The sequence below is a fragment of the Prionailurus bengalensis genome, chromosome C1 (assembly GCF_016509475.1).
Source record: "Prionailurus bengalensis isolate Pbe53 chromosome C1, Fcat_Pben_1.1_paternal_pri, whole genome shotgun sequence".
Classification (NCBI taxonomy): Eukaryota; Metazoa; Chordata; class Mammalia; order Carnivora; family Felidae; genus Prionailurus; species Prionailurus bengalensis.
The window spans coordinates 161835928-161851858 of NC_057345.1; the positions used below are offsets into that span (position 1 = coordinate 161835928).

Here is a 15931-nt window from a genome sequence, read left to right on the forward strand (position 1 = left end):
GTCAGATGCTCAATTGACTGAGCCATCCAGGTGGCCTGAAATGTTACCATTTTTAAAAAGTCATGTAATAGGTTTACTATATGAAATCTTCTTAATTCTTAATTGCTAATTGTGAAAATTTTAGAAAGATGAAATCCAGTCTCCTCCATCACATGAAAGTGATTTGGAGAAACAATCAAAACATTTCACTTTTACACTATAGTAAAGTAGGTAAATTGGTATAGGATTGCTACATCAGGCTCCTATAGCTTTTAAAAAGTTATTTTCTGTAGGTTTAGTTAAGTAAACATTCCATTTTCCATCTAGTTGGTGGCATTATAAAGATAATTCCTAAAAATGCATGGTGCATTTTTTTTAATAACTAGAACAATTTCTTTGAAAAAATTCACACGAACATGATTTTTTAAACTTTAATAACCTCAAAAGCCCCCTTTCCTTTGCCTTTTCTTCCTCTAGACTTTTCTTCCTATACTGACAGTGATAACACGAGGCATGTTTATTAGGAACCATCTCTTTGATTTTGTTTTCATCTTCATTGTTTTTTGTTGTTGTTTTTTTTGTTTTTTTTGTTTTTGCCATTTCATTCCTGTAGGCATTGTTCGCGTAGAGCAAAAGAATAACACTTTTTTTGACATGAACATCTTTGAAGATGGGCCTTACGAAGTTGGTGGAGAGACTGACCATGACGAAAGTCTAGTTCCTGTTCCTGCTAACAGTTACTTAGGTAGGAACAAGCGTAGCTTGGCGTGCCTGTCTTTTCAGATGCCTCAGTGTGACAGCGCCCTCCCTGGACCTGGACTTGGAGGCTGAGGACGGGCCAGGCGGGACCAGGGGCCTGTGGCTGCTCTGATGGGCAGTCGGGTTTAAGCTTTGGTGATCCTGAGGTAACCTGACTGGTGCCTGGGACCCTTCCCTTCTGACCTGGGCTCCCTCAAGATGGGAAACCTCTTGCATTCAAGCCCATCTCTTGGGCTAGCATCGGCCTCTGTAACCTGAAACAGGCTGTTTATGCAGCGGGGAAAAAAAATGCATGGATGTTAGCAGTCAGCTGAGCCGTATCCTCTTTCTAGAGATACTCTTGAGAACTCCGTTTATGAAGTTACTCTGCAGTGGCGGGTCAAAACCTCCGCGTCCTTCCTTTGTGACTGTCGATCTTCCAGGGTTGGCCCGGCTTCTGGATTGGGGCCCCCATGTCACGGGGCCCCTGGCGGGTGGCACGGCAGCTTTCCAGCGGAAGCTGGGCAGGACTGCTGGAGGACACCCAGATCGTGTCTAAGTGCCAGTTCCCTAACTCCTCAGGCTTGTCTGCATTACTAATGGGCGTCCTAAATCATTCGTGTGCATTATGGTAATTACACAAAGGCTTTTAAAAGCTTTAATTCTTGGTATGAGTTGACATAAAGAATAATTACTGCACATTTCTTGAAAAAAATGTAAAAAAAATCTCCTAAACCTAAATAGTAACCTATTTTTTTTTAAAGTCCCCCTGTGCTAGAGATGTTACTGGAACAATGGAAGATAAGTCAACACAAAGAATAGTTGTTATCAATGTGTTAGTAAACAGATTCTTAAGATGGCCTAATTATGTACATATACACGAATGATCCTGTTAATTTAGGGGAAAAAAACAACCTTTCAGACATTCCCTCCTGCCCCCAAATTCAAAATTTGATGTGAAAGCATACAAGAGAGCAGAGCAAAATTGAATTTATCACTTGTTAAGTGTGGGTCATGTGCTCTAAGTCATGTGGTATATTTACTACTTTACAGGTCTTACTTGACCTTCCCAAAAACATAATAAAATAAGTATGATTATCCCTCTTTTGATGATGAAAAAAGTGTATCTTAGGAAGATTAATTTCTTAGTCGAAGGTCATACAGTTACTGATCCCTCAGCCTAGGAGAGAAAGTTTCATGGAAGTGACAGGGCCAGGGTGGGAAGCGGCTGGATTGCATGAGTGCCACCACGTCCATGGCTTCGCAGGACAGGAAAGGATGCAGGTGCCAGCAGTTTGCAGTCTCAATATTAAATACGGTTTTTCGGGATAAATACTGTCAACAAACCCATATTTTATTCGAATATATGTGCTGTCCATTCAAGCGTGTTACTTAGGGGTTATTTGTGATGAGACGTACTTAATTTTAATTTTTTAATGTTTATTTTTGAGAGAGAGAGAAGTATTTAATTGTAAATGAAAATTTGACTTCATGGTCAAGAAACCAGTGGTCTAGTCTTGAAGATAGATGCCCATGGATTTTGTAAACATAGATGCTATTGGAGCATCTGAAAGGATTCAGCACTTTTTATTAAGCCCATTTGCCACTTTGATGAATGGATTTCCTCCAATGTGGGTGTCTGGCAGGGGAAACAGTCAAGTTTGTGTCGTTACATGTTTTGTTGTCCGTGCTGTCTGTGCCTCTGTCATTTCAACGAGTCCGTGGTTTTAAGCAATAAAATGATCAGCTTGGGGTTCGGGAAGCTGGCAAAGAGGGTGGCTTGCTAGATGCGGTGGTGGCCTGGCGGCCTCATCGTCCGGCTGGAGCAGCCGAAGCTCTCGTGCCTCTTACAGAGCGTAATTGCTTTTCCCTTCAATCTCTTCCGTTCCGTGCACGTGTCCAGGCCTGCTGTTTTTGACCAGCGTTTCCTACGCAGATCCCGATCAGTTTGTTTACAAAACACAGCCTCCCAGGGAGCGGTCCAACGTGTCCCCTGATGTGATGATGAATAGCTACCTAGGTTTGTGACCTCTGAGATGACAAATAAATTCTCTTGGTCATGGTCATTTAAGAATTTTTTTTTTGATCCATACAGAGCATCCATCTTTTTATTTTTTATTTCCTTTAAGTGGAGCACACACATGAGATCATGCCACTGTTGAGGCTCTGCTCCCGGATGGTTTTCAGAGCTGGATTCGGTTATATCACCCTTTTCTAAACTTGGAGCTCATCGTATTTTGCCACTCAAACTTCACAATTTGAGAACTACAACAGTAGTGGTGAAGCTTTTTATAAATCCCACTAAGAAGGGGGAGCTTACACCATTCTGCATCTGCCTCACCTTTACATAGCAAGATTTGCTTAATGCAAATGCAAGTGATTTTGATGGAGGCGTTTATACTCACTTGCTACCAGATCTCAGTCTGTTATCTGACATCCTACCTGATGCTTTATAATCAGGTGTCTCACATGTTCTGCCCTCCGAACAAGTATGTAATTGTCATCAATGACAGCTTGCTCACCTCTATTGTTTATACTGGGTTCTCAAATACTATATCTCACCAGTCATGGTCTTGTTTGCATGTTTGTGTCCAAGAATCAAGTTGGTTCAAAACACTGAAATGTTGCCTGTGGTATACGAATGATGTTAGCATTTGTTCTTGCCTGATTACCAAGGAGATCACTAATCATTACATTATAGCAGAGCCCTATAACATGCACTCAGGTATGCTGTGTCTGGTTGTATCTCTGTGTATCCTTTCCCGTGATAATTTAGTATCTAGCTTGACCTCTTTTGGCCCACAGTTCCAGTATTAAAATGGTTTGAGCAGCTTCTTCAGATGCATGAATGCTTCATGATTCAAGTTACACAGATGTTAAATAGCATAGGTGGTTTCCTTTAAAAGTCTTAATAGAGAGCAATGAAATAGCCTACTTCTTTGTACTTGAGTCAGACCTCTTACCTCTGTAACTCTTTCGCGTTGTAAACGTGATAAGCTGGTAGAGAGGCTCAGAAGGAGAGGGTTGGAAGCCAGAGGAAGAGGTAGTGATGGAGTTACCAACGGTAGATACCTCCTGAAATACGGGGTGATGTGAACTGTTACTTTGTGTTTCTAGGCTTTTCTTTGGACTCAGGAAAAGGTATCGTTTCTAAAGATGAGCTCACTTTCGTGTCCGGTGCTCCAAGAGCCAACCACAGTGGAGCTGTGGTTTTGCTGAAAAGAGACATGAAGTCTGCACATCTTCTCCCTGAGCACATTTTCGACGGGGAGGGTCTGGCATCGTCATTTGGCTATGACGTGGCAGTGGTGGACCTTAACAAAGATGGGTAAGAGGGTCTTAGGTTATTTTACGCTTGCCAAGAAATCGTTGGTTCTTTGGCTTCTTTAGGTCTTGAGAAGAGCCATCCTTTCAGGTTAGTGGATTCCAAAGAGTGTTTTTGCTGCCAGGTTTTTACTATCCTGTCACATCTTTATCACTTGTATTTTGGCAGCAGACCTTCATTGCCCTCCCCATGGTGTAGGATTACATTTCAGTTTTCAGTTTTCAGATCAAAACTCACGTTTTGGGTCTGTGAGAATTAAAATTTGGGGGAAAAAAGTTAACTTGAAAAATGACACCTACATCATTCTTCTGTGATTTCTTCAGGGGCTGTCAGAGCATCTAGGATGTCCTTTTGAAAGTAGGGATTGGATTGGCGACAGAGTAATAGTTATGGCTGGTGGTGCCATTTCGGGTGGTGGGTGGAGGGGGAGTCTCTGTGCACGCTCGTTCTAACTTGGGGACTGTCTTCAGGTTCTTTGATATTTTTCTTTGGGCATGTATTACGGGCTACCATGTAAAATGTTTTACCTAAGCATAAACATTTACATGCCTAAACAGTATGTTACCTAAACATTACATAAAAATACCTTAAAATGTTTTAATTGATGAGAAATGAATTCCAGATTTGAGACCCTTTCCACATCCTATCTCTGTGTCCCTAATACCTGGGCTGGAGGTATCCTCCGTGAGCTTACTGGTATTTTAGCTGATGGTTGTTTTATCCCTTGTTGTATTTTTAGGTGGCAAGATATAGTTATTGGAGCCCCACAGTATTTTGATAGAGATGGAGAGGTCGGAGGTGCGGTGTATGTTTACATTAACCAGCAAGGCAGGTGGAATAATGTGAAGCCAATTCGTCTCAATGGAACCAAAGATTCCATGTTTGGTATTGCAGTAAAAAATATTGGTGACATTAATCAAGATGGCTACCAAGGTAGGTAATAGATTGTGAAACAGTTATGCCGCTCATAGGTAGATTATTTGATTGTCTAAGATGATGAGTGCTTATGGCATCTTATTTTGAAATGTTGTATTGGAACGTTTTTAAAATGTAGCGTTTGTTGAAATGTGATGTCCTCAACAGATATTGCCGTTGGAGCTCCCTATGATGATCTGGGAAAGGTTTTTATCTATCACGGATCCCCGAACGGAATAAACACCAAGCCAACACAGGTAACCAGACAGCCTGGATTTCTACAATAAGGGTCTTAGCTTTTTGCCTTGTAATAGGACATTTGGGTTTATGTGCATTTTCGTGCTACTCATGTTTTATTTACAAATCTATAATAGTGTGAATTTTGTAGTTAAAAAATGTACTGTTAGAAGATAGCTTGGAAATAGATACAAATGCAATGATGTAGATGTGCTTATTTAAATTGTAAAATTTCTTAGATAAATTAGGAGTTGAAGTAATACAAAGGAAAAGATGATTTTGCCAGGACAGCACAAATAGATGGAAATATGATATCTTTCCTTTAGTAGCATACTAAATGGAGGTAAAAATGGGGCAAGTGAAATAGATGATTGTGATTACATGGAGAATTGAGACTCCAAAAATTAAAAATTGCTTTTGAGAAGGATAAGACATTTGGAGGGCAGGCAGAGAGGTTTGTTTGGTATATAGTAAAGAAGCTCGTCAAAACTTGTCTCAAAACCTTTGAGATACAATGTAAATCAGATGACTTCTATGAAATATATGAAGTGTTGGATAACATGTAGACTTAGTTATAACTCATTTATAATTTAGTATCATTTATAAGCGAACTCTTGAACTTCAGTTTAAAAGGAACCATGTGGCTTTTTTTTTTTTTAATGTTTTTTCAACGTTTATTTATTTTTGGGACAGAGAGAGACAGAGCATGAACGGGGGAGGGGCAGAGAGAGAGGGAGACACAGAATCGGAAGCAGGCTCCAGGCTCCGAGCCATCAGCCCAGAGCCTGACGCGGGGCTCGAACTCACGGACCGCGAGATCGTGACCTGGCTGAAGTCGGACGCTTAACTGACTGCGCCACCCAGGCGCCCCCCATGTGGCTTTTTGAAAGCACAGAGAAGCTCGTTTTGGTGGGCCAGTCGTTCATCCTGATGCTTTGTTCATTTCAGATTCTCGAGGGTAAAACACCTTATTTTGGATATTCAATTGCTGGAAATATGGACCTTGATAGAAATTCCTACCCTGATGTTGCTGTTGGTTCACTCTCAGACTCAGTAACTGTGTTCAGGTATGCGATCTCTGACTTCAGTGAAGCATGTTCAGTAATCTGGTTACACTCAGATTTTGACCCTTTTTTTGTGTGTGTGTGTGTGTGTGTGTTCTTTTTTTTTTTTTCTTTTTTATGAAATTTATTGACAAATTGGTTTCCATACAACACCCAGTGCTCATCCCAAAAGGTGCCCTCCTCAATACCCATCACCCACCCTCTCCTCCCTCCCACCCCCCATCAACCCTCAGTTTGTTCTCAGTTTTTAACAGTCTCTTATGCTTTGGCTCTCTCCCATTCTAACCTCTTTTTTTTTTTTTCCTTCCCCTCCCCCATGGGTTCCTGTTAAGTTTCTCAGGATCCACAAAAGAGTGAAACCATATGGTATCTGTCTTTCTCTGTATGGCTTATTTCACTTAGCATCACACTCTCCAGTTCCATCCACGTTGCTACAAAAGGCCATATTTCATTTTTTCTCATTGCCACATAATATTCCATTGTGTATATAAACCACAATTTCTTTATCCATTCATCAGTTGATGGACATTTAGGCTCTTTCCATAATTTGGCTATTGTTGAGAGTGCTGCTATGAACATTGGGGTACAAGTGGCCCTATGCATCAGTGCTCCTGTATCCCTTGGATAAATTCCTAGCAGTGCTATTGCTGGGTCATAGGGTAGGTCTATTTTTAATTTTCTGAGGAACCTCCACACTGTTTTCCAGAGCGGCTGCACCAATTTTCATTCCCACCAACAGTGCAAGAGGGTTCCCGTTTCTCCACATCCTCTCCAGCATCTATAGACTCCTGATTTGTTCATTTTGGCCACTCTGACTGGAGTGAGGTGATACCTGAGTGTGGTTTTGATTTGTATTTCCCTGATAAGGAGCGACGCTGAACATCTTTTCATGTGCCTGTTGGCCATCCGGATGTCTTCTTTAGAGAAGTGTCTATTCATGTTTTCTGCCCATTTCTTCACTGGGTTATTTGTTTTTCGAGTGTGGAGTTTGGTGAGCTCTTTATAGATTTTGGATACTAGCCCTTTGTCCGATATGTCATTTGCGAATATCTTTTCCCATTCCATTGGTTGCCTTTTAGTTTTGTTGGTTGTTTCCTTTGCTGTGCAGAAGCTTTTTATCTTCATAAGGTCCCAGTAATTCACTTTTGCTTTTAATTCCCTTGCCTTTGGGGATGTGTCGAGTAAGAGATTGCTACGGCTGAGGTCAGAGAGGTCTTTTCCTGCTTTCTCCTCTAAGGTTTTGATGGTTTCCTGTCTCACATTCAGGTCCTTTATCCATTTTGAGTTTATTTTTGTGAATGGTGTGAGAAAGTGGTCTAGTTTCAACCTTCTGCATGTTGCTGTCCAGTTCTCCCAGCACCATTTGTTAAAGAGGCTGTCTTTTTTCCATTGGATGTTTTTTCCTGCTTTGTCGATTTTGACCCTTTTAATTGAAAATTGTAATACCTGTATTTCAAAGTCAAAAGCTTGTATGAATTTTGAAGATTTTTCTTTTGACAGCGGTATAACAATGTGACATGTTTTGTAAAATCTTGCTAATGTTGAATTGAGGAAAAAGTCAGAATTGGTGAAAATTCTACTTCATAAATATTTTTTAAACCTTATATTTTGGTAAAAACTGAAACATAAAATTTGACAGGACAAAGCTTATAAGGGAGGAAATAAGCATCCCCTGTATTTAATATCCATTAGTAAGCTCCAAAATCTTGGTTTACATCCTTTTAGTCCTTTGGTTGCTATGAACGTACATGTATATTTAACAAAACCGAGATCATAACGTACATATTGTTCTATAACCTGCTTTTGTCAGTTTGTAATGCATTAGTGGACTTCTTCCATGTAAGTGAGTTTATAACGTACATGTGTTTTTTCCCCTTTCGTTGAGCACTTTTCTGAAATGAAGTTTATGGCCGCCTATAAGGCGTCACATGGCTGGGTCCTAATTTAGTTAAGACTGTCATTGGATATGTATGTTGCTTTCCAGGTTTGTTTTTGATGATACACAAAGCTGGTAAAATCTTGACTTTTGTTCATGTCCTGAATTATTTCCTTATGATAAATTCCTAAAAGTGAATTTCAAAAGTCAAAGGGCATATGTGTTTTCAGACTTTGGATTCAGATTCACCAAAATGACCTCCAGAAGGGCTACAGTAGTTTGCCCATCACCTTTGCTTGAGTCCCCCTTTTCACTGCTGGGAATCAGCATTAAAAATCGCCTGGGTGATTTTTATTTTATTTCGGTCACCTGGGTGGCTCGGTTGAGCATCTGACTTTGGCTCAGGTCATGATCTTGCAATCTGTGAGTTTGAGCCTCGGGTCGGGCTCTGTGCTGACAGCTCAGAGCCTGGAGCCTGCTTCAGATTCTGTGTCTCCCTCTCTCTCTGCCCTTCCCCTGCTCATGCTCTTTCTCTCTCTCTCAAAAATAAATAATAAACATTACAAAATAAATAAATAAACTTTAAAAAATAAAAATGTTTTAGGCAGAAGGTATGTTAAAATATATCCTTCTGATATTTATGTCACATTAAAGCTTTAATACTATCATACATGAAATACTCTTGCATCTGTAGCAATTGGTTATAAGATGTTTGTGGATTTTTGTCTCTTAAATATGCTCTCAAAACTTTAATTAGAAATATATCTAGAAATATATCTAGCATCTTAGAAACCAGCAGCTGTCTGAAATAACAATAGAAAGGTAAATAATTGAGATAAAAGGAAATCTACAAATGAGAATGTGGGCAGCATTTGTCCTTTTATATAGGCTTCCACCTTGCCCACAAATGTTCTCATGCCTTTTCTAGCCTACTGATAGATGGAGTCCAGAAGTTCCAGTTACCTGTAAGGGATTTGGAATGCTTATCAAACATCTTACCCAAGACGGCTAGGTTACCAGAAGACTGCTGCAGTCAGTCTAACTGGATCCATGTGGTAATAAAACCATGGAACCCATTCTGAGTGCTGGCTGAGGAGTGATGGAGATGCGAGGGATCTGTCTCCCCATCCACTTACACTCCCAGCCACCGTCTAGTTGGATTTCTCGTACCTGCGGCAGAGTTCAGGACGTGGGTTGGGGGTGACCCCACTGGCTGTGGGGAGTAGGGGAGAAGATGGAAGGCAGAGCAAGGATGTTTTCATATGGTGAGAAGGACCAAAGGTGTGGGATTACAGCTTCTTGAGCATTTGCGAGGTCGGGGTTAAGGCAGGGCAGAAAAAAGGCAAAGGGCTTGAAGTTTCTGCTTACAGAGATACTGTTGGGGCAGAAAAGTTGTGATCCATTCTGGTGGCAAGAGGACAAAGGCTTGAGGCTGGGGATGGGAGCAAGGAAGGGCAAATGTTTTAGGATGGATATCCGAGAGCTAAGGATTGCCTGTAATAATACAATTCATGTGTGTAGAAACCCTGATTGCATCCCAGGTGTTGGGTGTATATGGGGTTTTAACCTTTTTGAACGTATTTTGGCAAATTTAAAACATGTCCATATTCTTTGACTCAGAAGTTCCACTAGGAGTTTATCCTACAGGTAAATTCAAACATGTGCCGAGAAGCAGGTACAAGGATGTTTGTCAGAGCCGGAAGCCTAAAAACAGCATCAAATGTCTACCCGTTAGGGACTGGTTAAATAAATGATGTTGTGTGGGGACAGAGCAACACCACCAGCTGCGAGAAACCATAAACTAGATCTATGGATAGATAGGAGAAGGCCTCTGAAATGTTAGAAAAAGCAACATTCAGAACAAGAAGCCAGTAAAGCTCCCATTGAAGAAAAGCATATGTATGTTTCTATATTTAACTTTAGGTAATATTTTTAACAGAAACACAAAGACCGAATAGGTTTCTGGAAGGACATACATACCAGGCCACTTGGGGGTTTGGATGGGGACAGAGACCTAACACTTACCTGAAAATTCTAGAACTTTTACATATCACACATATTACTTACCATTTAAAAACTCTGCTAAAACTATAAAACATTTTATAATTATAAAATGTTATATTTAAAACTTAAAAAAAAAATTGTGTCATCAGGTTTTCAATGGTATCTGTTATTTTCTTTGGCAGTGGGGAACATTTTTTCCCCCTCTGGTTTTTAAGATGTTGTAGGCAGCTGATAGCATGTAAATTCATCTCCTACTCAAGGTAGCAAAAGGCTAAGCCTGTGTTTTTTTATTCCTTTGTTTTCAGGTCCCGGCCTGTGATTAATATTCAGAAAACCCTCACTGTAACACCGAACACGATTGATCTCCGCCAGAAAATGTTCTGTGGGGCACCTAGTGGGATATGGTGAGAGCTTTGGCTTTGTGTATGTAACCTCCTTAGTGTTGTGTTTTTGTTTTTTGTTTTTTGTTTTTTTAAGTTTCTTAATTTTAAGAGTGAGCATGAGCAGGGGAGAGGCAGAGAGGGAGAGAAACAATCCCAAGCTGAACCTGATGTGGGGCTTGATCTCACAAACTGTGAGATATGACCTGAGCCAAAATTAAGAGTCGGACGCTTAACCGACTGAGCCACCCAGGTCCCCATGACCTCCTCAGTTTCACAGCCCTGCTTTATGATGACCCGATTGCTCTGGGGAGCCATAGGCAAGGGTAGACAGAAATGGGCAAAGGGGACAGGGATTCTCAAGTGAATATATAACATTTTACTCATTGGTGGGCAGTGGGGTATTTGAGAGTTGGGGAACATGGAGTTTTTTTTCTGCTGTAGTAATGGATCTTTTAAGGAATATGTGTTTGATTTTATACAGCCTCCAGGTGAAGGCCTGTTTTGAATATACTGCTAAACCCACAGGTTACAATCCTTCGATATGTGAGTACCCAGTACATTTAAAAATTCTGTATTTTCTATCTGCCAGGGTGAAAGTTCTGCATAAATAACAGAAAAATAAAAACTGCAGTGGCCAAGCTGGGTTCATAAATTCGTGTTTACGGAATTCAGTGTATCTGTTGTCTTCTCTTTAATCAGGAGGGAATAACACTCCATTTGGTCCTCATTTGGATTTTCCAGAGCAGATGGTTTAGGACAAGATGCCTTGGGAGAGCAGTCATTTGCTACCACAACTGTTTCCTCCATTTCTGCCTTTGAAGAGCCATGTGGAAAATTGGTTTTGTGGCTGTGAGGTGGTGGGGGGTGGTTAGAGAAGAGTGAGAGCCACAGCCCGAGCATTGCACAGAATTGCCGCCTTAGCCTCTTTTCACTCCCTTGTCCCCTCCCGGAGGCCTCCACGGCCTGGAACACCCACGCTGTGTCCCTGAGTGCAGATTCCTGCAAGGCTGGAAGGCCGGTCTTGAGAATTCAGAGCCCTGGGCTCTGCTCCTGGTTCCAGCTCCGAGGCTGGCCGACCCTGCCGCACAGAGCAAGTCTCTTAACATTTGAGTTTGCATTTTCCTGTCAGTAAGAAAAATGCCTGTAATAGAATTACTACAGAGGATTGTGGTGAGAGCAAAGGAGATGCTGTGGTGAAAGCTGTTTGTCATTTACAAGGTATTATTCTGCTCCCTTTCCCTACAATCCAAACAGGATTTCTGCCCCAGGATTAGATAAGGCTAATGGTACTCTAACAGGAGTGCTCGTCACCAAAGCCTTCTGTGCTATGTTTTAGTAACAGCCACGAGTTTTCAGGTGTAAGCCACCTGCTGCAGCTCCAGAGGCAAGACGGGGGCACGGGAATTGAAAGAAAACCATTTCCCAAAGAGCAGGTACAAAGAGTGACGGTGACCTCCATCCTGGGTCAGGCGGTAGTCCCAGAGGCCTGCTGTGAGGGTGTAGCATGCTACCAGGGGCAGCTTTCTGAAGGGACAGGGTGGCGTTCAGTTTTTACTGGAGCTAATGAACTTTCTTAAGTTTCCTCCTTGTTACCTAAAGTATTACTCCGTTTCTTTATTAACGGTATATCCCTTATGATGTCCCAGGATTTGCCAAACATGTCCGTCTCCACCCAGCTCACATTGTCATAGGCCCCCTTTTTGTATGTTAAGCCTCCGTCTTTCCATTTGTTGAGCCATCCTCAGGCAGTTTCTTTACCTCCCTGATCTCTTTAGGCCCCTCTTCTGGGCTGTCTGCCGCCATAGCCTCTCTCGCTGGGATCTGCAGACCTTGCCTGAAGTGTGCTTGCTGTGGCTGTGTCATGGCCTGTGCCCTTTGCCTTTTGACGTGGCTGGTATTTTATTCAGTACTGGAAACGATTCTTTGCGTGGCGCCCACTGAGAAGAAAACCTCTTCTATGGCCTCTCACACCCCGTCATCCTTTCAGTATCTTTTGTGTTATTTTTACCCAAATGCAGTACCTCACGCTTGTCTGTTTGGATAACGGGCGTTTTACCTCTGGGTTTGGAGTAGACTAGAGAGACCAGGAGAAATTGCAATTCTCTGACTAGAGGAGGAGAGGAAATGGGGAGACATCTTTCTCAGTCAGTCAGTCATTTTCCCATACATCTCTGACCACAGACGTGAAACCTCCTCAAGAACTCCCCGTCTCCTCCCACATCAAACATTTCTATACAGTCACGAACTTCATTCTAGCTTTCGTGCAGCATTTGATGCCCTGTGTATGCAATTCATATTCAGCAACCACTCCATTAACCAAGTGTTTATGAACAACTCCATTAGCCAGGTGTTTACCGATGGCCTAATATGGATAGAACTTTTTTCTGTGAAGACATTTAGAGGGACCCTGTTTTTCATTGCCTGTACTTCCTGTAATTCTAAATCAAATAGAACTGCCACAAAGCTATATGAGTTGATATATCTCAAATCTGTTCCCAGAGTCTGAGAATGTGAGCTTATTGTTTGATCAGGCTATTTTAACTCCATAGTCCTCAGATGCGGTGTTCCATACATACAGATATTTATAATTGAGCCTTAATGAGTATTCTACTTGGCTTGCCCCTCAAAAGGTCAGCAAAGGTGGCCTGCAAGGATTTTAAGATGATGTGAACTGTCTGGAGGGTTAGGGAAGGTTAGAGTGGGCCTGGTAGATAAACGGTTTTAATGCACCCACACCCTCCCCTACTTTTGCTGTGAGGGGCACTCAGCATGTGAGCCTTCATCTGGTTCATTGTGAAGTTAACAGGTCATTGATAAATGGATGATGTCAAGGCTACAAGGCTAAAATGGAGGCACATTCCATTTGGCAGAAATTACTATTGAAAGTGTCAGTGTTTCTAAATTTTGGTCTCACACATCCGACTGGCTATTGTTTCGGCATAAGAATAACGTCACGTTGTTTGTGCACATGCCTGTGTGTGCATCGGTGTGCATGTGGGTGTTGCGCCAGTCACTCCCGCTTCCGTTCGTCTGTTCTAAAAATCATACTTACATCAGGTGTTGTCCTGTTGCTGGGGAACACAGTGGCGGGCAGACCGATGTGGTCCCTGTCTACGCTTTTGCCTGGGGAAGACGGTCGGGCGATCACAGCACAGTAGCTAAGTGCACTGGCTGGGGAAATAGAATGCTGTCGGATCCCCCTGGAGAGGCCGGGAAAGTCTTCCTGGAGGAACCGATGTCCACGCTGAGATCTGAAGGAGGAGTCGAGTTAGCCAGGCAGTCAGGGGGAAGTGGAGAGGGAAGGGGTCCAGCTGGCAGAAGAAGAGAGTGACTGAAGCAGAGGCCTAGAGGAAGTGGGAACCTGGACATCTAAGAGGCCTTCGTCAAGCAGTTGTCTTGTGTGTTTGTGACAGAGACTTAGAAGCTGGAGCTGCCTCTGTCCCTCACTGTATGATCCTGGGCCAGTCTCCTACCTCTGTGGGCGTCCCATTTCTTCATCTGCAAGAAAAGGGTATTAAAATAGATGCTCTTTGAGGCCTCTTCTGAACTCCAGCATGAATATTAGAACATGGGTGGTTCATTTTCTACATTTTCTGGAGAAGTTTTGTTTTTTTTTCTTGAGGCTGCCTTCTGTGGCCCTGTACACACTTTGGTTTTCTTCCCCTCCTGATGGTTAGTGAGTGATTAATGAATGAATGTAAGTTATTTAAATATTGTCCCATAAAGAAACACAGTAGCTACATCCAGCAAACCAGCAGAGAATGCATTCTGAGGTCAAGAAATGAGATTTTGATCGTCCAAATCCTGGCTTGCCCTCTGAGCTCCATTGGTACAGATAATCAGGAACAGGATGTGCCTTCGAGGAGGTTGGAAACTTTGGTTGTGGGAGATACGGTAGCTGGGCCCTCTAGCTTCTAAAAGGAATATGTTTTATCTTTTAATTCTTTTAAGTGAAAAGTCTCCTATTAAAAGACTTCTCTAATATCGATTATTCCCATTTGGCCAACATTTTATCAGTGCATCTTAAACTTTAACATGTATAAGAACCATCTGATGGTCCTGTTAAAATGTAGATTCTGGTTAACTAGGTCTGGCTGGGGCTTGAGATTCTGAATTCCCAACAGACCTGAGGAGACCTGGTTCAGAGACCTTTTGTTAATATGCAGACATGGACCCACATAAGCAACAGACAGCTGAATGGGAATCAGTGTCTGCCTTTAAGGAGTGTTGGATCCCCCATTATCTTTAGTTCTCTAGGAGTTGTTGAAATTTAGCCGGAAATCCTTGGATGCTGCTCAGAGGTTTTGACTTATTCTCGAGCTCCCCCAGGTGGCTCAATGGAAATTTAACTTCAAATAAACTGGTAACAGCAGTGGGCAGGAAAGGACAGCTTGATTTGAAACACCATAAATCAGTCAAAATGTACGTTATCAGGAAATATGAAGAGCAACAAGGGCAATGGGAAAAGTATTCTTCTGCAAGGAACTAAACGCAAAAGGGAACTCTCCATACTTCTGGCTGAACTGTACGTGGATGCACTTAAAGTTCATATGATTTTGTTCATTTTATCTAGCCATTTTGGGTACACTTGAGGCGGAAAAGGAGAGAAGAAAATCTGGGCTGTCATCAAGAGTTCAGTTTCGAAACCAAGGCTCTGAGCCCAAGTATACTCAAGAGCTAACTCTGAACAGGCAGAAGCAGAGTGCGTGCATGGAGGAGACCCTCTGGCTGCAGGTGAGGCCCACAGACAGTCACGTCTGCTGTTAGGACAGAAGTTGGGTTTTATGGTGGCATATGTAGATTTCTGCAATTTATGCCAGCGGCTTATTATTCAGTACGAAAGAAAGCATTGCGGGTGCTTAGGGCTCAGCTGGTGAAGTGTCCGACTTCAGCTCAGGTAGAGATCTCATGATTCGTGGGTTCGACCCCGCATTGGGCTCTGTGCTGACAGCTCAGAGCCTGGAGCCTGCTTCGGATTCTGTGTCTTCCTCTCCGTCTGCCCCTTCCCCACTTGTGCTCTCTCTCTCTTTAAAAAATAATAACAAAATTAAAAAATAATAAAAAAGGAAATCATTGTTTGCCCAGGAGCATTGACACCATGCTTAACTCTGCATACTTTTCAGGAAAATATCAGAGACAAACTACGCCCCATTCCCATAACTGCTTCAGTAGAGATCCAGGAGCCAACCACACGGAGGAGAGTGAATTCACTTCCAGAAATTCTTCCGATTCTGAATTCAAACGAACCCAAGACAGTTCATAGAGATGTAAGTCTTTCTGATTTTTGTATGGCCAAAGCTTTTGCCGTGTTATTATGTTACATCACATGTCTTTGAAGGCAGTATGACTAGTGATTTGCTTTAAAATCTATTCCTTTGTATTAAGTAAAGCTTTTTAATATATGCAAAGT

The 15931-nt window shown here is 42.1% G+C and overlaps 1 protein-coding gene across 2 annotated transcripts in view; it reads left to right on the forward strand.

Moving 5' to 3' along the window:
- Positions 1–15931, forward strand: part of ITGA6 (integrin subunit alpha 6) — a 78550-nt gene that overhangs the window by 42511 nt on the left and 20108 nt on the right. For both annotated transcript variants that reach the window (XM_043577052.1, XM_043577053.1), the window contains exons 5-13: positions 593–724; positions 3835–4045; positions 4782–4975; positions 5126–5214; positions 6143–6261; positions 10444–10542; positions 11003–11064; positions 15095–15255; positions 15645–15788. In XM_043577052.1, coding sequence (XP_043432987.1) covers positions 593–724; positions 3835–4045; positions 4782–4975; positions 5126–5214; positions 6143–6261; positions 10444–10542; positions 11003–11064; positions 15095–15255; positions 15645–15788 — 1211 coding nt within the window. The remainder of the gene's footprint in view (positions 1–592; positions 725–3834; positions 4046–4781; positions 4976–5125; positions 5215–6142; positions 6262–10443; positions 10543–11002; positions 11065–15094; positions 15256–15644; positions 15789–15931) is intronic.